Raw genomic sequence first — 22,985 nt, forward strand, 5'->3', positions numbered from 1 at the left:
AGCTATGGCCCAATTTAATGGAATGATAGTATACATACTTATATATAGAAACAACCCATATGGCCTTAACAAAAAAAATTGGATGAATTGCCAACCTTGCAGAGGCAAGACATGTTAAGGGAATCTAAATCTTGTCTATGGTTTCAGTGTCCCATTAATCAATAGAAATTAGAAGGATTTATGTACCAACCTATAGTTAAGATTGTGGATAACCTCTAATGCGGTGATTGGAAAAAAATATGCCGTAAATATGAGAGATTCGCATAAAAGCATCTAACAGTAAACTTTCATAAATCTAGAGACACCCTTGTTGCCATCCATTCATTACAGTTAACTGTAAGTGAAAAATTATGAAATTTTCTGAATCCAAAATCTAAATCATTTTTGTGAAATTTACAATAACTACATTTTATTCTAGTACCTTTCTGTTTAATTTTAGGGATCTATCATAGACGTTCGTTTGAGAAATATAAATGAATTACTAGTTCTATTGTGGATTTCTAGTTCCTCATGTGCAAAATACAAGTGATACACGTTTGTCGCAGATGAAACTTTCTTCTTGATGTTCCAAATTTGTTAATTGGTTTTCCTTAGGATTGTGCAAATGTTTTCTCCTTGTTAGATTATTTATTTGTTAGGATTAAAGAGGGGATACGATTAATATTGGTCTATTCTATAAAATGAAACACAATTCAGAAGTTCAGTTGAACCCAAAAGGTCTTTATGACCAACCAAGTAGAAGGAGATAAAAGTTAACAACTGTCATTTTACTTCAAGCAAAAAAGAATGATACAAGTGTAATTGTATTGATTTCCCGTCATATGATTACATTTGAAAATTTCATATGAAATAAAATCAAGACTCGGCAGTTGTGTAAGTGATGTTAGAAGTCGCTTTCATATCCTAATCTTCTCATGAGCAATTCAAGCTGCATGTCATATGGATGAAGTCTTCCTCTCTACAAGGGATGGTGAGACCACCCATTGGATGCTCAAACCCGAATTCTTCTTCTGCCTTGCTGAGCAAATCTTGAAAAAGAGGATGGTTCAAATATGAAACGGGGACCACATAACGTTTCCTTTCTGATTCTCCTACATAGACTGCAACATGGCCTTTGGGAACTATGGAGAGAGACCGTCGATTTGCTTGCTTGGCTTGAAGGATTGGCAAGCGGAAGCCCATGATCTTAGAGAATGCTTTTTTTTTTTTGAAAAACAAAAATTGCTAGTGTTTAAAAGAAGGAAGTGAGCTTTGATGCTTGGATGTTGCTGCTTCAAAATGTTTATATAGAAGGAGAGGTAATGTTATGGATTGCAGGGATCTGTTTCATTTATTAAGAAGAAATTGTTGGTTCATTGAATGCACAATGCAGTGGGGCATATATCACATGGACTTGCCAAAAGAAATGAACAATGATTCATGATAATATGGGGCCTGTAGTTGTAGGTGACAACTCCGACCTACAATCCAATCAGGCCTACTTGTAATTACTTGAAAGATGTGAATTACTGAATTTATGCAATCATTTGGGTAAGATTAGTGAGTTAGAAGCCATTTATTTTTCCTTGGAACAAGAAACAGTAGATTGTTAATTAGGATCACAGGCCTCTGTTTATTTCCCAATACTCTTTAATTTGAATGCATAGAAATTGTTCAAGTATTTCCTGTTGTGTCCATTGCAATTCACAATGGTTACTAATTTCTGTAGGCAAATTGTTAACAGTGTAATTGCAGACATCCTATTACTTTTCACCACTCAATAGAAGTTAATGAAAAGCTACATCAAACTTTCCAGATGTTGGTGGTTGATCTCTTAATAATAAATACCTACATCAAACAATTTAAGTTTAAAAATGATGACGAAGGATATTTGATATTTGGGTGGCATGTCAGTAAGGTGCACTTTCTGTTTTCGGAATGGATTAATTACTGATCTATTGGTGGCCATTTTACTTCAATTACTTTTTTATGTTAATATATATTGTTAAATTTGTTTCTGTTCGTGTTCTCTTTCTTTTGTTCAAATTATACTGGTATGTATGGATTAGTAAGCATTCGTTCCTTTTGTCATTATGATTAAGGTTCCGTTTGAACTATGAAACTGCTTGTATTTGGTATATAAACCTTTAATGCTCTGTACTATGACGAGATTAAGTAATAGTGTGATAAAACGAAACCCATAAATACTGATGAATTTCTTTCGGTTTCATTTCCTTTAATGGAGCTGCCTGCTACAAATGAGCAAAAATTGCATGTACAAAATGTAGGAAGAGAAGTTAGTTCTAAGGTCAAACAAAATGGAGTTTTCTCCAATTCTTAATGCCTATTTTTGTATGTATGCTCTTCTTTCTAACTAAGCATTGTTCACGTCAAGTTGTAGCAGATTGATGAAGGCTTCTTCTCTGCACGGAATAGTGAGGCCTCCCATTTGGTGATGGAACCCAAATTCTTCTTCAGCTTTCGTAAGGAGATTCTGGAACGATGGATTTTGCAGATATGATATCGGAATCACAAATCGCCTTTTCTGGCACTCCCCAACATAGACTGCAACATGTCCTTTAGGGACGCCGACTGCTTTTGAAATCGCTCGTGCCTTGGGAAGGATCTGCTTGAGGAATTGGATTGCCATGAGTGCCTGTTTTTGATGGATACTCGGAGAAACTTGAAGGTAAGATGTTAATTTTGATAATTTGACAAATGTTTAGTTATGTATATATAGAGGAATGGAGAAAGAAGAAAGAATAAGAGAACCCTACATGAACAACAACCAGAAATTAATTGGAAGGTAGAGATTGAAATAGAAGATATTCACAAGGTACTCACATGGCATTGTCTCCTTATTTAATTCCGTGTCTCATCTCATCTCTTCTAGCGGGTCTCTATCATAAATGAATGCCTTTATCATAATCATGTGTGCATGAGATGCGCTGGCTATTTGTATCTTCGCTCCAAATTCTTCTCTCCACTATTAAAGGAAACACATCATATGTCATTTGTTTCGCTAGAGCCAGAGAGGGCAAATGCAACACTTACTGAAGCATAGATAAAGACATAGCATGTGGTGATTTTCTTCTTTGCTGGTAGCATTTCTTTCAATATTGTGAACAGGCGGTCCTTCTAAGCCATGGCCCAGTTTAATAGAATGAAAGTTTAAGTTCTTATATATACAAAACAACCCATATAGCCTTAATAAAAAAAGTGGATGATTCGCCAACCTTGCAGAGGCCAGACATGTTTGGGGCATCTAAATCTTGTCTATGATTTCAGTGTCCCTTAATCAATAGAAATTAGAAAGAATTATGTACCAACCTATAGTTAAGATGATAGATAGCCTCTAATGCGGTGATGGGAGAAAAATATGCTGTAAATGTGGGACATTCTCATAAAAGTATCTAACAGTAAACTTTCATAAATCTCGGCATACCCTTGCTGCCTTCCATTCATCATAGTAATCAAAAGATTACAGCAGGTGAAGATTAATTAAATTTTCGGAATCCAAAAACGAAATCAATTTTTTGAAATTTACAAGTACTACCTTTTATTCTAGTCTCTTGCCGTTTAAATTCAGGAATCTATTATAATTTTCCCTTTAGAAATAAAAATTAATTACCCAACTCATATTGTGGATTTCTTAAAATACAAGTGATGCATGTTAAAGCATTTGTCGCAGATGAAACTTTCTCATTGAGGTTCCAAATTTGTTAATTGAACTTCCTTATGTTTTTTCAAATGTTTTCACCTGGTTAGATTGTTTATTTGTTAGGATTAAAGAAGGGATACAATTAATACTTGCCCGTTCTAACAGAAGGAAACACAATTCAGAAGTTCAAATGAATCCAAAAAGTCTTTATGACCAACCAAGTAGAAGGACATAAAAATTAACTGACTGATTCAACTGTCATTTCACTTCATGCAAAAAAGAATGATACAAGTGTATTGGTATTGATTTCCCGTCACATGATTACATTTGAAAATTTCATATGAAAGAAAATCAAGGCTCTGCAGTTGTGTAAGGGATGTTAGAAGTCTCTTTCATATCCTAAGCTTCTCATGAGCAATTCAAGCTGCATGTCATATGGATGAAGTCTTCCTCTCTACAAGGGATGGTGAGACCACCCATTGGATGATCAAACCCGAATTCTTCTTCTGCCTTGCTTAGCAAATCTTGGAAAAGAGGATGGTTCAAATATGCAACGGGGACCACATAGCGTTTCCTTTCTGATTCTCCTACATAGACTGCAACATGGCCTTTGGGCACTATGGAGAGAGACCGCCGATTTGCTTGCTTGGCCTGAGCAATGATTGGCAAGCGGAAGCCCATGATCTTAGGGAATGCTTTCTTTATCGAGAAGAAAAACTGCTAGTGTTTAAGAGAATGAAATGAGCTTTGATGGTTGGATGCTGCTGCTTGAAAATGTTTATATAGAAGGAGAGGTAATGTTATGGATTGCAAGGGTCTGTTCAAATTATTAACAAGAAATTGTTGGTTCATTGAATTCACATGCAGTGGGGCATATATCACATGGACTTGCCTAAAGAAATGAACAATGGTTCATGATAATATGGGGCCTGTAGCTGTAGGTGACAGCTCCGACCTACAATCCAATCAGGCCTACTTGTAATTACTTGAAAGATGTGAATTACTGACTTTATGCATTCATATGGATATGATTAGTGAGTTAGAAGCTATTTTTTTATTGGAGCAAGAAATAGTAGATTGTTAAGTAGGATCACAAACCTCTGTTTATTTCCCAATACTCTTTAATTTGATTTCACAGAAATTGTTCAAGTATATGCCCTATTGTGTCCATTGCAATTCACAATGGTTACTAATTTCTGTAGGCAAATTGTTAACAGTCCATATGCAGGCATCTTATTATTTTTCACCAGTCACTGGAAGTTAATGAAAAGCTACATCAAACTTTCCAGATGTTGGTGGTTAGTCTCTTAAGAAAAATACCTACATCAAACAATTTAAGTTTAAAAAATGAAGACGGAGGATATTTGATATTTGGGTGTCATGTCAGTAAGGTGCGCTTTGTGTTTTCAGAATGGCTTAATTGCTGATCTATTGATGGCGGTTTTACTTCAATTACTTTTTTATGTTAATATATATTGTTTAATTTGTTGCTGTTTATGTTCTCTTTCTTTTGTTCAAATTATACCGGTCTGTATGGAATAGCAAGCATTCTTCCTTTTGTCATTATGATTAAGGTTCCGTTTGTACGATGAACTCTCATATGAAACTGCTTTCCTTTGGTCAATAAACCTTTAATGCTCCGTACTATGACGAGATTATATAATAGTGTGATAAAACGACACCCATAAATACTAATGAATTTCTTTCTGTTTCATTTCCTTTAATGGAGCTCCTTGCTACAGATGAGCATAAATTGCATGTACAAAATGTAGGAAGAGAAGTTAGTTCTAAGGTCAAACAAAATGGAGTTTTCTCCAATTCCTAACGCCTATTTCTGTATGTTTGTTCTTCTTTCTATCTAAGCATTGTTCACGTCAAGTTGTAGCAGATTGATGAATGCTTCTTCTCTGCACGGAATAGTGAGGCCTCCCATTTGGTGATGGAACCCAAATTCTTCTTCAGCTTTCGTAAGGAGATTCTGGAACGACGGATTTTGTAGATATGATATCGGAATCACAAATCGCCTTTTCTGGCACTCCCCAACATAGACTGCAACATGTCCTTTAGGGACGGCGACCGCTTTTGAGACCGCTCGTGCCTTGGGAAGGATCTGCTTGAGGAATTGGATTGCCATGAGTGGCTGTTCTTGATGTATACTTGAAGAAATCTGAAGGTAAGATGTTAACTTATGAGATTTTTTGGACTGGAAAATGTTTGATAATTTGACAAATGTTTAGTTATGTATATATAGAGGAATGGAGAAAAAGAGAAAGAAGAAGAGAACCCTACATGAACAACAACCACAAATGAATTGGAGGGTAGAGATTGAAATAGAAGATATTCATAAGGTATTCACATGGCATTGTCTCCTTATTTAATTCCATGTCTCATATCTTCTAGTGGGTCTCTATCATAAATGAATGTCTTTATCATAATCTTGTGTGGATGAGATGCCCTGGCTATTTGCATTTACGCTCCAAATTTTTTTTCTCCACTATTAAAGGAAACACATCATATGTCATTTGTTTAGCTAGAGCCAGAGAAGGCATATGCAACACTTACTGAAGCATAGATAAAGACATAGCATGTGATGATTTTCTTCTTTGCTGGTAGCATTTCTTTCAATGTTGTGAACAGGCGGTCCTTCTAAGCCATGGCCCAGTTTAATGGAATGAAAGTTTAAGTTCTTATATATACAAAACAACCCATATGGCCTTAATAAAAAAATTGGATGATTCGCCAACCTTGCAGAGGCCAGACATGTTCGGGGCATCTAAATCTTGTCTATGATTTCAGTGTCCCTTAATCAATAGAAATTAGAAAGAATTATGTACCAACCTATAGTTAAGATGGTGGATAGCCTCTAATGCGGTGATGGGAGAAAAATATGCTGTAAATGTGGGACATTCTCATAAAAGCATCTAACAGTAAACTTTCATAAACTAGGCATACCCTTGTTGACTACCATTCATCATAGTAATCAAAAGATTACAGCAGGTGAAGATTAATTAAATTTTCGGAATCCAAAATCGAAATCAATTTTGTGAAATTTACAAGTACTACATTTTATTCTAGTCTCTTGCCGTTTAAATTCAGGAATCTATTATACTTTTCCCTTTAGAAATAAAAATTAATTACCCAACTCATATTGTGGATTTTTCAAAATACAAGTGATGCATGTTAAAGCTTTTGTCGCACATGAAACTTTCTCATTGAGGTTCCAAATTTGTTAATTAAACTTCCTTATGTTTTTGCAAATGTTTTCACCTGGTTAGATTGTTTATTTGTTATGATTAAAGAGGGGATACGATTAATACTTGCCCGTTCTAACAGAAGGAAACACAATTAAATTCAAATGAATCCAAAAAGTCTTTATGACCAACCAAGTAGAAGGAAATAAAAGTTAACAGACTGATTCAACTGTCATTTCACTTCATGTAAAAAAGATTGATACAAGTGTATTTATATTGATTTCCCTTCATATAATTACATTTGAAAATTTCATATGATAGAAAATCAAGACTCTGCAATTGTGTAAGGGATGTTAGAAGTCTCTTTCATATCCTAAGCTTCTCATGAGCAATTCAAGCTACATGTCATATGGATGAATTCTTCCTCTCTACAAGGGATGGTGAGACCACCCATTGGATGATCAAACCCGAATTCTTCTTCTGCCTTGCCTAGCAAATCTTGAAAAAGAGGATGGTTCAAATATGAAACGGGGACCACATAGCGTTTCCTTTCTGATTCTCCTACATAGACTGCAACATGGCCTTTGGGCACTATGGAGAGAGACCGCCGATTTGCTTGCTTGGCCTGAGCAATGATTGGCAAGCGGAAGCCCATGATCTTAGGGGATGCTTTCTTTATCGAGATGAAAAACTGCTAGTGTTTAAGAGAATGAAATGAGCTTTTTTGATGGTTGGATGCTGCTGCTTGAAAATGTTTATATAGAAGGAGAGGTAATGTTATGGATTGCAAGGGTCTGTTCAAATTATTAACAAGAAATTGTTGGTTCATTGAATTCACATGCAGTGGGGCATATATCACATGGACTTGCCTAAAGAAATGAACAATGGTTCATGATAATATGGGGTCTGTAGTTGTAGGTCACAACTCCGACCTTCAAACCAATCAGGCCTATTTGTAATTACTTGAAGGATGTGAACTATTGAATTTATGCATTCGTATGGATGATATTAGTGAGTTAGAAGGCATTTATGTTCTTGGATTAACAAATAGTAGATTATTAAATAGGATCACAAGCCTTTGTTTATTTCCCAATACTCTTTAATTTGAATGCATAGAAATTGTTCAAGTATATACCCTATTGTGTCCATTTCAATTCACAATGGTTACTAATTTCTGTAGGCAAATTGTTAACAGTCCATATGCAGACATCCTATTATTTTCATCAGTCACTCGAAGTTAATGAAAAGCTACATCAAACTTTCCAGATGTTGGTGGTTGATCTCTTAAGAATAAATACCTGCATCAAACAATTTAAGTTTAAAAATGAAGACGAAGGATATTTGATATTTGGGTGGCATGTCAGTAAGGTGCACTTTGTGTTTTCGGAATGGATTAATTGCAGATCTATTGGTGGCCATTTTACTTCAATTGCTTTTTTATGTTAATATATATTGTTTAATTTGTTTATGTTCTTGTTCTCTTTCTTTTGTTCAAATTATACTGGTATGTATGGATTAGCAAGCATTCGTTCCTTTTGTCATTATGATTAAGGTTCCGTTTGAACTATGAAACTTCTTGTATTTGGTCAATAAACTTTTAATGCTCTGTACTATGACGAGATTAAGTAATAGTGTGATAAAACGACACCCATAAATACTGATGAATTTCTTTCTGTTTCATTTCCTTTAATGGAGCTGCTTGCTACAAATGAGCAACAATTGCATGTACAAAATGTTGGAAGAGAAGTTAGTTCTAAGGTTAAACAAAATGGAGTTTTATCCAATTCCTAATGCCTATTTCTGTATGTATGCTCTTCTTTCTAACTAAGCATTGTTCACGTCAAGTTGTAGCAGATTGATGAAGGCATCTTCTCTGCACGGAATAGTGAGGCCTCCCATTTGGTGATGGAACCCAAATTCTTCTTCAGCTTTTGTAAGGAGATTCTGGAACGATGGATTTTGCAGATATGGTATCGGAATCACAAATCGCCTTTTCTGGCACTCCCCAACATAGACTGCAACATGTCCTTTAGGGACGGCGACCGCTTTTGAGACCGCTCGTGCCTTGGAAGGATCTGCTTGAGGAATTGGATTGCCATGAGTGGCTTTTCTTGATGTATACTTGAAGAAACCTGTAGGTAAGATGTTAACTTATAGAGATTTTTTGGACTGGAAAATGTTTGATAATTTGACAAATGTTTAGTTATGTATATATAGAGGAATGGAGAAAAAGAGAAATAAGAAGAGAACCCTACATGAACAACAACCACAAATGAATTGGAAGGTATAGATTGAAATAGAAGATATTCATAAGGTATTCACATGGCATTGTCTCCTTATTTAATTCCTTGTCTCATCTTTTCTAGTGGGTCTCTATCATACATTGAATTTCTTTATTATAATCATTTTGAACTAGATGCCTTTGCTATTAATGTATTTTTGCAACAAATTTGTCCCCACTGTTAAAAGAAACATATGAAATGTGATTAGTTCTTCTAGGGCCCATAGAGGGAAGGGAAAATACAACACATACTGAAGCATATATAAAGACTTATCATGTCATTTCTTTTTTTGTTTGCTAGTAGTATATCTTTCATTGATGTGAACAATTGGTCCTTCTAAGCTATGGTTAAGTGTTTTCACTTCATTTTGAGGCTGATTGAAGGAAAATATATGTTGTACTTGTATAGATACAAACAACCCATATTCCCTTAGTCCTTAGTCATACAATTGGAGTCATTTTGTTGATGAGGTGGGTAAAGTTGTTAAAAGAACACAATTACCAAGTTATCACTCAAATCTCAATCCTTTTTAGACCATTTCTTTTTGTTCTACTAGAAGATATTAATACACACCACTTTAGAGCCCATATTAATAACACCTTTCTTGATATCTGTAGTGTTGGCATTGACTTTTGGGTGAGACGTTATTCATAAGAAAATGAGAAATATTATGACCAAAACTAATGACGAAATGAAACTTTAAACTTTAAAGTTCTATTGACAATAAGGAAAGAAAATAGAGATGTTTTCCAACAAGGGGTGCATGGAGACCTCTCAGGTATTTTTTTCGAAGTTAATCTTGATATTTATAAGACATTCATCTAGATTTTTAATCTTCTTGTGATGCTTTTGATTCAATGACGTTCTCGTGGAGAATCAATATAGAATTTTGTTGATTAACTTAGTTTTTTTGATATTTCTGATTCTATTTTGTTACCTTTTTGTTATCTATTCTAAGGACTCTTCACAAATCTTGTTAGCAGTAAGTTAATTAGCAAATAAAAAAAAACAGCAAGTATATGGAAACAAAGTATATACTTGCATTCTCTAGACAATATTTATAAACTAATCTTTAAAAAAGATTATCATAACAAATTAATAATTGAAGAGCTATAATAGAATGTAATAGTTTAAAGGATTTCGAAATTAAATAAACAAATAATGTTTCACATGTTCTGCAAAGTCAAAGAAACATGTGAATAGTTAGTTACATTGTTTGTTTATTCTATTTGTTCCTAGTGATACTTTCTTATTGAAATCAGTAAACACCTACATTAAGGATTTCAATATCACAGTACTCTCTAATGCCAATTTTACTATTTTAACAAAATATTAAGGGATTGGAATTTATGATCATATTGACATTTAAAATTCATCCATTCTTTTTTTTTATTTCTTGTTTTATTTTTCTCATCCCGTTTGTAACGTTTGAACGCATTTTGTATTATTTCATAAAAAATTGACATTTTTCAAAAAAAAATATACCAAAATATAAATTTGGGATCTAAAGTTGTGTGATATATTTATTGGAGATCTTAATGTTTAAAATGCATACTTAGATATTGATCCATCAAAATTATGAGTCTATTTGAGAACTGTTATTTTCACCATCTATGTCACGATTTCATTAAAAGTTTTTTTTTTACCAACATAACAAATATAAATTATGATAGAGATGATTGTATGTTAAAATTAAGTTAAAATTAAAGGTGTTAGTATTTTGAGTGAAAATTTAATGTTTTTTTGGGACATGGGATGGGAGTGGGGTTAGTTTAAGGCTGAAATTATCATAATTTAATAAAGTAAAATAATTAGCATACCATCCACATGTGAGGAACACACATTTTCCCATGTTCTTATTTTTATGTTACTATATAAAAGTTAGAAAGTCATGCAACAGCATAATTGTTATTTAATACTATAAATAAACTATATATTATTAGGCTAGTCAACTATATGAATTCTTCTGAAAGAAATCAAAGAACAGAGTAAGACAAAGAAAAAGAAAAGAAAAAACAGTTTTTCTCAGTTGTGAATCTAATGGCAGCCGAGATTGGTTTGAGTCTAGTTGGAAAGATCACAGATTTGTTGATTCAGCCAATTCAACGAGAACTTGGCTATCTGTTTTGTTTCAACAATAACATTCAAGAGCTCGAAACTCGACTAGTTGAACTGAAAGCAACGAGAAACGATGTACAAGGAAGGGAAGATGCAGAAAAGAGGATCCGGAAAACCCTGGGTGAATGCGCGGAGTTGTGGATTCAAGATGCAAATGGAAAAATTACAGAAGCAGAGAATGTTATCAATGATAAGGCTGATCTTCAAAAAGGGTGTTTCTCCATCAAATTGTGTCCTAATATAAGATTGCGCTTTTCTTTGGGTAGGAAGGGGAAGAAGTTATCTTTGGTTCTCAACGACCTTCTTCAACGTGGTGGTAACTTGCCGCATACTGGTCATGCCTTACCCATTCCGTCCATAAATATGAGCGATTACAATGGAGATGCTTGTGATTTCGATAGTCGAAGTCAGATTATGGAAGACATCATTGAGATGTTACGGGGAGAAGAGACAATGTTAATAGGGATATGTGGGATGGGAGGCATTGGAAAGACCACATTCGCTAAGCAAGTCCTCCAAAAGGTACAAGACTTTCATAAGAATTTATTTGATATTCAAGTTATTTCAATTGTCTCGAGTAATCCCAATTTCAATACTATCCAACAAGAAGTCGCGGAGATGTTAGGGTCTTCGCTTAAAGAAATAGAGAGTGAGATTTTAAAAGCACAACATTTACGAAACGCTTTTAGTAACAAAAAAGTTGTTGTCTTGTTGGATGATGTTTGGGAAAAGTTTGATTTGAATGCAAAAGGTTTTTTAACAAAATCAGATATTGGGAATTGTTGTAAAATTATTTACACATCTAGAATTCAAGGTTTATGGTCAGGTGATCGAACCATTACCAAAAAGGAAATCTCTCTTGACTTATTGTCAAGTGAAGAAGCCTCAGATTTGTTTAGAAGAAAAGTCTATCTGAATGAGGATGATATTGATTTCCATTTGAAGAATGAAATAGCAAGAAAAATTGTTGATGAATGTAAAGGACTGCCCCTCGCGCTTGAGGTTGTCGGAGGAGCTCTCATCGATAATAGCAAACACGAGTGGGAGGATATGCTTTTTCAGTTGAGGAATCATCATCAAGATCAACACAGCGACAAGATTAACAAGATCATGGAAACGAGTTATCACTTCTTAGAAAATCACAATTCCAAGTTTTTGTTCTTGCTATGTTGTTTATTCCAAGAAGACAAACAAATTCATATTGAGAGGTTGTATCGTTATGCATTGGGTTTGCAGCTCTTCAAAGATATAAATGACATAAAACATATAAGAGATCGTATCTACACCTTAGTAGACAACCTAATAAGGAGAAATTTGCTAATAAAGGTTGAAGCTTTGGATCGTGGAGAGCGTGTAGTGATGATGCATGATGTGGTGAGAGATGTGGGAATATCAATTGCGAAACGACAAGAAAATAGTTTTAGTTTTCTAGTGTGTGATGGATTGAACGAACTAGAGAATGTCATTGATCAACACACTAAAATGACTTCTATATTATTCCCGAAGAATGATCTAAAAGTACCTGATATGATAGAATTTAAAGGCTCAAAATTGGAACTATTAAGGTTGGATAGTTCACGTGTTTACCAATCAAATACTAAAATATCAGGGAATTTCTTTCAAGGGGCGGATAATCTCAAAGTTTTGGATATAGTCGGCGGCGTGATTAGTGAGGTTCCATATTCTTCTTCTTCTTTTCCGTACTTAGCCAAGTTGAAGATGTTATCCCTTGAGAAGTTGAAGATTACAACCAATTTATCTTTCATTCAACATCTTAGTTGCTTGGAGACCCTTAGCCTTCGATGGTCAACAATTAAAGCTTTGCCAAACGAAATAAGTGAGTTAACAAACTTAAAATTGTTGGATTTGACTTGGTGCCAGTGTTTCATAAGTAATGGTATTCTTTCAAGGCTTACTAATTTACAAGAATTGTACCTGTGGGGTAGTTTCAAGAATTGGAGACAAAGTACTAATCGAAACAATAAAGCAGCAGATCTTGTTGAGTTAGATTTCTTACATAAATTGTGGAGATTGGAATTGGAGGTACCCAATATTGAACAAGTTCCAAGAGGTGTTCAGTTATTTTCTTCTTCAACATTATTAAAACAGTTCAAGATAAGTATAGGAGGAGGAGAAGAATATATTGAATTTGAAAGTGGGGAAAGACAACTATGGTTGAAGAATGTTAAAAACAATATCAGTTTCTTCCATGAACTTGGGTTCTTAATAGAAAAGGGCATTACCAATTTATATCTGTGGGATAATTATGTGATGTGGGAGAAAATGCATTTAAATAGATTCCTATCATTGAAGGATATCGTGTTTGAACATTGTGGACCCCTTTTCCCACAGTCATCACTGCAAATTTCTGATATAGAAGAGATCAATGGATTTGGGCGTTGTTTGCGGCGTATTGAAATGTATGAATGCAATCAAACGAGGCACTTATGTTCTACGTCAATATCAGGGCATCTCAAAAATCTTCAAGTTCTTGTTCTAAAAAACTGTGAAATGATGCGAGAAGTTGTTAATGTTTGCGATGAGACAGAACAACTCGAGAAAATTGAGTTCAATGCTTTGGAAACTCTTGAGATTTATGACTTGCGTGTGCTGGAATATTTTTGCAAAGGAATAGAGGAGATTCATTTCCTTAGATTAAGAAGTTTGAAGCTAAAAGGACTGGAACAATTTATCTTTCCAACCAAGGTGTGAACATATATAAATTTTAGTAATTCAAGAGGAAAACAATCTCATATTCTAACTTTAATTTTTTATTTTATTTTGTAGTTGGAAATACCTTGCTTGGAGGAGCTGAGTATTAAATCTATTCCAAATATTGAAACTTTGTGCAACATCGTGACTCCATCCCTAAAACAGTTGAAAATAGTTAATTGTGACAGCATCATATATGTCTTCTCAAAGAGCTTCATGACGAAGAGTATTTCTCATCTCAAGACTTTAACCATTAAAAACTGTCAAATGTTGAAAGGAGTAGTAAGAGTATCAACGGATGTAGAAGAAGAGTGGAAAAAATCAATTCAATTCCCAAATTTGAAGACACTGCACCTTGGCCTTTTAGACCAACTACAGAGTTTTGTTGTTGCTGTCGACAAATTGGACGACGATGAGGAAAAGCCTCAACATGCACTATTTCATCATGATGATCAGGTAATAGTAACAATAGTCAGTGTAAAAATTTGTATTTGTTTTTAGTCTTAAATCATAATAAATGAGTAACTTGTAATTATTAGTGTTTATATATGATAAATGGGTGAATTGATAAAATATATATATATATATAACGAGAATTTATGAAAAATCATGTCATAACTTGTACTAAACTGTTTTTGATCCTCGCAGTTAAATAGATCGATGAAATAAATTTTATCCATTCTAAAACAAATATATGACGATATTTAAGTATTATATGTAGAGTAGACAAATATACAGTTTGATAAATTAAAATAAGTTTATTATAATATGGAGATTTGCCTGATTACATCTTAAATTAATAAATGTAATTGTGTATCATTCTTTTGTTTTACATGCAGGTCTCATTTCCTTCCTTACAAGAGTTGATAATAAATGCATTACCAAAGATAAGTTATATAGTAGGAAGGAAAGGCAGACGAAGTCATCTTGAAGAAGTAGACGACGATGACACAAAACTTCAACAATTTATACTATTATCAATATTTCCGATATTAGAAAAGTTGGAATTGTATAATTTAAACAATTTAATACATATCTATGAAAACAATCACCCGGGATTAGGAGTGCTTTTATTTGAAAACTTGATATGTCTAAATATTGCTAAATGTGACAAAGTGAGATATTTGTTTTCAGAGAATATAGGTAGAGTAGCTTCCAAACACCTTAAGAGTCTAGATATATTTTTATGTCCAATGATGGAAGTGGTGATGAAGAATGAGGAGGAATTAATAGAAGAGAATGATAAAGCTGGAGGAAGTAATTCTCTCGGAAATAGTCATTTCTTCCCACTCCTTAAGAAATTGTACTTCAAGAATCTATCAGCTTTGAGGAGCTTTAGCGATGTTGCTTATACTTGGTCCTTGCCATCACTAGAGGATCTCACTGTATCAGACTGCCCCAAGCTATATTCACTCTCTCCCGGCAATTTGGATTCTCCAAGGTTGCTGGTTTTTCAGAATAAGTTTGGAGCAATACATTGGAATCGTGATACTAACAGAGCTTTTGGAGCATATTGGAATTGTGATTATGGGAATTGTGGTATTAACAGTGCAGTGCATCGTTTATTTATAGAGGTATTAGTTTCTCCTTCTTTCTTCATCTTAATTCATTTATACATATTCACTTTGGTGGCTCGAATGACTTTTTAGTCGTGGTGCAACAAAAGCAAGAATACCTAAATAATTTTTAGCCATAAGTTCACTAGATTATTATGTGTAGACACAAAATGAAGAACTAGTACATGAAGAGAATACATGGATGGAGATTATGATATAAGAAAGTCGAAGCAATTCAAGGGGTTAATCGGTGAGTACTTTCTATGTATTGTAAGATTGTTAATTACAAATAAATTGTCTTAATTACTTCTCAACAGTTCAAATGGCTCTTAGTGAAGAATGATCTCTCCACTTGAACTATTTCAGTAGAATTACATGCACAGTTTTTATGACAAAACTTATGGATTGTTTGCATAATATATATCAAGGACTAACTGGAATGTACTTAAATCTTTTTTCTAGAATGTATCGACATGATGGAGGCTAGAGAGTGCACGGCCCCATATTTTAAAGGAGGAGACTCCTATTCAAGAAGGTAAAAGTTTTATAAAGAACCTAACTTAATATGAATTTAGATGTCTATTGAGAGTATTGAGAATCCCACCTAAAAAACAGAAAAGTAAAAGAAAAATAAAAGAAGGGGGTGGGAGTGAGAAAATCCTTATTATATTATGAATGAATTCTAATTGCTCATTATCGATACCACAATCTCTACGGAGTCTAGGGACAATTTCGCCTTGAAGGGATCCCCTAAATTTGTCGAGTTACATTATAACGTCTCTATCCCATGGGAGTTGATGAGCACTATCTTTGGAAGGAGCTTTAGAAGCCAAAGATTTCTTTCAAGATTTCTTTTTTTTTGGCTTGGGAGGCTATTCACGAGGTATTCATACTCTTTACAAACTTAAAATAAAATGATTTTCCCTTACTAATAGATGTTTATAGATGCAGTTTCTGTCATCAAGCCGAAGAAACGGTCAATCATATTCTCCTCCATTGTCCCATGACCTTCTCCATTTGGGTTCTTCTTCAGAACATTATCAATCATTCATGGGTCATGCCTCCTAATATTAACATTAGAGACTTTTATGAACAATAGATCTCGAGATGCTCGAACGGGATTATTAGCAATGAATGGAAGTGTATCTCACTTGTTATGTGGTGGATATTATGGGAAAAACAAAATAGGAGAAATTTTCAAAGAAAGTTTTGGGGGCGGTAGGCTTAAAGGAATGTGCACCTGATGGGACTATCTCGAGCTTATCGGAATTGAAATCTAACTTTATTGTATTCTTAGTTTTTTCTTTCTTCACCCTCTTTTTATTCTGCAAACTGTTGAAAAACCTTCCACTTTCGATTTCAATAAAAAGTTACTTTTTTGTTTTTTTGAAAGATTTTGCAGATATACATAATAAAATAAGATGAAAACACGATACCAGACTAGGTAGTTTCAAAGACTGAGTAGCTTCAAGTATTTGGAGAAGATTGATGTTATTTCTTTTCTTTTTTGAATCTTGTAAATAAAACCTGCAAGAAATTGGTTATGGAACAACATTATAATCTATATCCAAATGTTTCTTTCTTTTATGGAACACTGAGTTTTCTGAAATGTGGACAATAATTTTATTATCACAATATATCTTGAAACATCAGAATTCAAATGACTTTCATGAATCAAGGCAAAGAAGCCTAGTCAAAATCTTAAATAGCTTCAAGTATAGTATTATTGTCACATAAAAAAAATACCCAAAAGAAACAGTCCCTTTAAAGTATATTAGATTTAAATTTTCTAGTTGTCCTTATCATGTTGTGTTCCTAAGCAGCATTTTGTTCTAATTCAACAACTCTATTTCCCTTTGTCACAATCTCAATTTGAGACCAGATTAGTTTCCTGTAGATGAGTCTTATCTGCAGTAACATGTTTGTTTGGTCCAAATACATGCAATTTTTAGAGAAATGATCTGCACTCAGCTGGATTATTATGTCTAGAAAGTGGGGATTTGTGTTTTTGTCAACAAGTTAATACTACAAATAACCTATCACATGGATAGACCTGTCTTTTAGGGCATTGTTTGATATGGGTTATTTTAGATTATTTCTAATTAATGTATTATCCAATCTACTGTAACATGATATGGGTTTTATTTAATTAATAACAAATTTCATTAAAATTAATTTACAAATATGTCTAATATAAATAATTAGATAGATATGGGATATTAAAAACATTATCAAACCAATCTATTATCTCGATAATCCAATTGGATATAAAGTCGTCTTGATAAAGTATAAGTGATATGGTAGGAAAAATCGACCCAAACCCTTCTAGAGATTATGGGTTAGGTAAGATTAATAACGTTTAACCCATATCGAACAAGGACTAGATTTTCAAATATCCCCATATCATACAAGGCCTAATTTAATTGTTAGTAATGTATCATGTATTTAGAGTCAAATTTAGGTTAGGACTGAGGTTGGGATAAGCTCAACCAACAAAAAAGAAAAAGAAAAAAACGTTAATAATGTGACATATTCTTTTAATTTTTTAATATTTTGTAAAATTATATGTTAATCTACTTGTTTTATTCATAATTTTGTCAAAAATAAGTTTCAAGCCCATCAAAAACAAAATTAATGCCTACCCTAACTTGTCATTGCATGTGTGGTTATTTGAATAAAATTAAAAACCTTTATTTGATTAAGAAATTGGTTTATTTAGACAATATGATTAAAAAAAATAATAATAACTAGTTATTTAAAAATAATATCAAATAAAACACATCAAACAAAGCCCTAGATTTCAATAAAATATCAGCATCTTCCCCTTAGTGGGAATGAGCAGATAAGCTAAAAAGAGAAAGTGACATTTTTTTGAAACTTACAATGAACAAATCCATGTGAATGTATCAATTCAAACTGTACCCATGTGAGACTAACCAATTATTTTCAACCACAATATCCATCTGGCTTCCCCTGTATATATACAAGTCAAGAACACCAGCCATTCTTCACAATCCCAAAAACAAAATCTACAAAAACCCATTGTTTTGATTGATCGATCTAGCTTCTAATTCAGATAATCTGATATGGGTATTCGATTTCCATCAATGGTTACTCAAGCTAAGCAAATGTTGAAGCAGCAACAACAATCTTCTCTGACAAAGAAGATGATGTTGTCAGATGTTCCAAAAGGGTATTTAGCTGTTTATGTTGGATCAGAAGCTGATCAAATGAAGAGATTCATAGTTCCAATTTCGTACTTGAATCATCCTGCATTTCAAGATTTGTTAGTTCGATCTGAGGAGGAATTTGGTTTCAATCATCCTATGGGTGGATTAACTATTCCTTGTAGAGAAGAAGCTTTTTTAGAGATCACTTCTCGACTTAGTCATTCATGGTAGAGATTAGAGAAGATGGTGGAGATAAAAAATGTCTCTTTTCTTCTTCTTTTTTTTTCTAAAATTTTCTGATTTCTATTATATTTGTAGATTAATCTAAATAATAAGAAGACTTTACATTCAATTTTGGGTGGTGCTATCTTCCAATAATATAATTAATAAATAATGTGCACTAACATTTTGATTAATAAAAAAAATCAACTTTAGCATAACACTCAAATTATATATAGTTATGAGTAAAATAGAATTTGTGACATTGGTTCTCGTATAAAACACTTATATATTTAATTTAAAAGCTCAATATGAGTTTATACTAAAAGATATCCAAAAATTACAAATATATAAATCTAAATTTGTGAATGTATAAGAGTATCTCGATGCACGCATTATGGTTTTTTTTGTGATATTTCTTCTTCCAACAGGCCAACAAATGAGAACGTTAAAATGTGTTTCTATCCCCTCTCTTCTCGGCCTGTTCATCAAACCGTTTTTGTAGGGCCGTCTCGTTATTTTTTAGACCCTGGGCCATCTAAGATTTGGGATCTAAATTTTGAATTGAAAAACAATATTTTAGAGAGAAGGAGAGGAGGATTATAGAGATAAAAAGAAACATAAAACTTAATTTATTTATTTTTATAGTATTGTATAAAAAAATTTGAGGCCTGCGGTGGCCCATCTTGCCCACCCTAATAGTCAGTCCTGCTATTTTGACCTTTTAAAAATGACTCTTAAAATAAGGTTTTAAAATACGCGGTCCGACCGACGGTCCAACCGGTCCGACCGCGAAACGGTTTGGTGAGCGGTCCGGGTTTTGCCTTCAAAACGGTCACCTTTCGAACCGGTCAAAATCCGGTCCGACCGGTCGGCTTAACATGAAAAACAAACCGGTTTTTTCCGATTGGAAAGGTAAATTATATAAATTTTATATAATTATTATTATAATATTATTATAATAATATTTAATTATTTCTTTTTTCAGTACTCAATACTATACTACCTATTAATGAGCTATGAACCTGTGAGCCTATATTTATTATTACTTTTTGCTTTTGTTTTTGCTTTTGCTTTAGACTTTAACTTATCACAGTAAACAGAAACAGAGAGAAAGAAAGAAGAAATATGTTGAAGACGACGAAGGAGAGGTTGAAGACGAAGGAGAAAGACGACTGTTCTTCTCACGACTATCTACTTTAGATCTTCGGTTGTTCTTCAAATCTACATTTGTTTGTCAAATTTTCGGCTGTTCTTCAGATCTTCAGTAAGTATGAATTCTTGTAGTATTTTCGATAATATGTTGGTTTATCATTGATGAGCAGCAAACAATGAATATGCAATTAGGATTCATTCTTCCATTAGGGTTTTTTAATTTAGGTATTGTAATTAGGGTTCTTCAATGTGATGTGTGGGTTTATTAATTTGCTTATTGTTTAATGGATTTGCTGACTGTTGATTGCTTCAATTTAATTATTGGTACTGAATTTGTTGACTGATTGTTGGATATGGGTAAACTGGTTTTAATTTAGGTATTGTTGATTGATTGTTGGATGTGGGTAAACTGGTTTTGATGTGATTGTTGTTTTGAACTTTTGATTGTAGGGAATTATGACTAATTGGTGTTATTGTTGTTTTGAATCTTTTGATTGTAAGGAATTATAGATATTTCATATTTGGTGTGATTGTTATATTGATTGTAGGGAATTATGGTTATTTTATTTGTTAATTTGATTGTAGAGAATTATGGATATTTGGTATAATATAAATTTAATTGACAATTATTAAGTTCAATTAGTATTTATTTGATTATTTTTATATGTCTAACTAATTTATATATATAATTTATATATTAATATATTTAAATTTATTTTAAAAAAAAGAATCCGGTTCAACCAGTGGTTTAACCGGTTGAACCGGTCGGACCGAAGTACATCACAAAAACCGGGTTGATGACCGAAACGGTTTTCAAAACCTTGTCTTAAACTATTTTTTTTAACTTTTGAAATATATATATATATATATGCAAATTTATTCTTCTAACTTATTTTTTTTACTTTTAAAATAAAAAGTTATAATGTTTTTTAAATGTATAATTAAATCATTAAATTGTATTATATTTAAAATTTTATTTTATTTATTTTATATTTTTACGTTATATTTTATAAAAATATAACTTAAATTTATAAATTATAAATTTATAATTTTAAACGGTACGAATAAACATAGAAAATAATTAATAATGTTTGTTTTATTATAATATGTTTGTTTATTTAACAATATTATTGAATTATTTTGTTGTTTTAAAATTATTGATATATAATTAATTTTATCTTAATTTTATTAAATGAATTAGAAAAGATTGAAATTAAATATATAAAGTTGATAAATATATAAATAATATTAATAAAGTTAAAAAATTAGTGAAAGAAAAGAATACTATAAGATATTCTTTTTGAGTTTGAAAATGGATTTTTGGGTTAGAAGTAAATTATTGTTTGATGTGATATTTATTATATGTTAGGTTTGAGAATGAGTTTGTGAATTGAAGATGGTCTAATATAGCATATATCCAAACAATGAACAAACCCTATCTAATTTATGATTATGGAATATACTATCGAATGTCTTAATAAATATAAATTGATATATTTATTCAAATAATTAATCAAGCTAATCAATTATTTCTATTAATAATCGATTATTTCTATTAATAGTGCAGAATAAGGGTGTAAACAAACCAATCAAATTGTACTGATCAAATCGAATAACAAGTCGTTTTTTAAACCGTTGAAATGATCCAAACGTTACGGTAACGAATTTTAAAAATATAGATACTTCAGCCTTTAAATTAAAATAAATATTAAAAAATATAGATGATAACTTGATTGCATATTTAGTGGCGTATCAATTATGTAGAAAATTTATCATGAACATTCTTCCATTAACGTGGACGATGGTTCATCAATCTGGTTTTTTTTAGAATTCATGGTGTGAAGTAAGTGTTTTGCTATTGTTTTCCGTGATAGATATAGAAAAATGTTATCATTTGAAGAAAGTAAACTAATAATAAATTGTTATCCTTAGTGGTCAACAAATGAGTGTCCCTGATGAACCATGATACGATGCGATGGAGGAAAATGGATAAGTTTCATATGAACACTATTATTCTCTTTTCGATAGAATTGTTTCAACTAAGTTGTGCTGAGAGAAATGAGAATTTAAGTTTCCTACTAAGATCTCTTTTTTCGAATGGAGTGGATTCTAACTAATGATAGATGTATGCACAAGGGTTTTATCTTAGTCCATCGATGTTGTGTGTCTCAAAGAGGTGGAGACGGTTCATTGTCTTCTTTTACATTGTAATGGTGTCGTTGATATTTCGAGTCTTCTTTGGAAAATTACTGACATTCATTTGGTTATGTCGAGAATCATTGGTGCGTGTTGGGAAATATAGATTGAGGCGGCTAGATTTGTGGGTACGAGACAAATCGTTATATTTCTATTACTTTTAGTGGATACTTTGGTTGGAGAAGAATCGTAGAATCTTCAACAATCTGAAACGGCGGTTGCGGGATTTTTCACAATGCTATTATCTTGATATTATATGAGGTTCGATCTGAAAGTCGGTAAATTTGGTCAGAGATCTCATTGCCCTTGAGTAAAATCTTTGCATAACATTAATTTTTAATATATTTGATTGATTTTTCCTACACAAGTGTTATATTTTTGTTGTTGTGCATAAACGACTATTCATTTTATAATATCATTACATTGATTATTTTTAAAAAAATAATAAATTTGATTGCATTTTTTTTTGTTTAAAAAAAATATATATGCTAAATCAATTTTTATGTATTTTATTATTATTTCAAAATAAATTTTATGTACACTTATATTATTTAGTAATATTTTTTTATGAAAACTAATCTTCTATAAGATGAATAAATCAAACCTGTCATCACGGGTTTGATAATGTATCCTACCCTGAACAGCTATTATAAATAAGTTTAATATATTTTTTTTAATAATCATGGAATGGAGAACTTAATATTTTAAAGTATGTAGAGTTCATGGTTAGATAAATACATTTAAAT

General features: G+C 32.4%; 5 protein-coding genes and 1 long non-coding RNA gene across 7 annotated transcripts; 3 read left to right on the forward strand and 3 right to left on the reverse strand.

Moving 5' to 3' along the window:
* Positions 1–745: 745 nt before the first annotated feature.
* Positions 746–1,182, reverse strand: LOC124934194 (auxin-induced protein X15-like). Its single transcript, XM_047474687.1, has one exon. The coding sequence runs from the start codon at positions 1,180–1,182 to the stop codon at positions 913–915; it is 270 nt and encodes an 89-aa protein (XP_047330643.1). The 3' UTR covers positions 746–912.
* A 1,002-nt stretch (positions 1,183–2,184) lies between these two features.
* On the forward strand, positions 2,185–5,656 carry LOC124934195. The gene is made up of 3 exons (XR_007099057.1): positions 2,185–2,668; positions 2,720–2,815; positions 5,529–5,656. It is a non-coding gene; the product is annotated as an uncharacterized LOC124934195 (long non-coding RNA).
* Positions 3,872–4,444, reverse strand: LOC124934193 (auxin-induced protein X15-like). The gene has a single exon (XM_047474686.1). It carries the CDS (start codon positions 4,319–4,321, stop codon positions 4,049–4,051), a length of 273 nt encoding a protein of 90 aa, XP_047330642.1. The 5' UTR covers positions 4,322–4,444; the 3' UTR covers positions 3,872–4,048.
* A 1,476-nt stretch (positions 5,657–7,132) lies between the features above and the next one.
* On the reverse strand, positions 7,133–7,487 carry LOC124933551 (auxin-induced protein X15-like). The gene has a single exon (XM_047473965.1). The coding sequence runs from the start codon at positions 7,484–7,486 to the stop codon at positions 7,214–7,216; it is 273 nt and encodes a 90-aa protein (XP_047329921.1). The 5' UTR covers position 7,487; the 3' UTR covers positions 7,133–7,213.
* Positions 7,488–10,905: 3,418 nt separating this feature from the next.
* Positions 10,906–16,808, forward strand: LOC124933552 (probable disease resistance protein At1g61310). 2 transcript variants are annotated; one of them, XM_047473967.1, is made up of 7 exons: positions 10,906–13,937; positions 14,019–14,399; positions 14,783–15,517; positions 15,663–15,749; positions 15,962–16,034; positions 16,224–16,382; positions 16,445–16,808. In XM_047473967.1, exons 1-4 carry the CDS (start codon positions 11,154–11,156, stop codon positions 15,717–15,719), a joined length of 3,957 nt encoding a protein of 1,318 aa, XP_047329923.1. In that variant the 5' UTR covers positions 10,906–11,153; the 3' UTR covers positions 15,720–15,749; positions 15,962–16,034; positions 16,224–16,382; positions 16,445–16,808. The 2 variants fall into 2 exon arrangements, with proteins under 2 accessions (XP_047329923.1, XP_047329924.1); XM_047473968.1 differs by having other exon boundaries at positions 15,982–16,034.
* A 1,637-nt stretch (positions 16,809–18,445) lies between these two features.
* On the forward strand, positions 18,446–18,992 carry LOC124933553 (auxin-induced protein 15A-like). Its single transcript, XM_047473969.1, has one exon. It carries the CDS (start codon positions 18,586–18,588, stop codon positions 18,898–18,900), a length of 315 nt encoding a protein of 104 aa, XP_047329925.1. The 5' UTR covers positions 18,446–18,585; the 3' UTR covers positions 18,901–18,992.
* The last annotated feature ends 3,993 nt before the right edge of the window (positions 18,993–22,985 follow it).

This window comes from Impatiens glandulifera, chromosome 4 (genome assembly GCF_907164915.1).
Source record: "Impatiens glandulifera chromosome 4, dImpGla2.1, whole genome shotgun sequence".
NCBI classification, from domain to species: domain Eukaryota; kingdom Viridiplantae; phylum Streptophyta; class Magnoliopsida; order Ericales; family Balsaminaceae; genus Impatiens; species Impatiens glandulifera.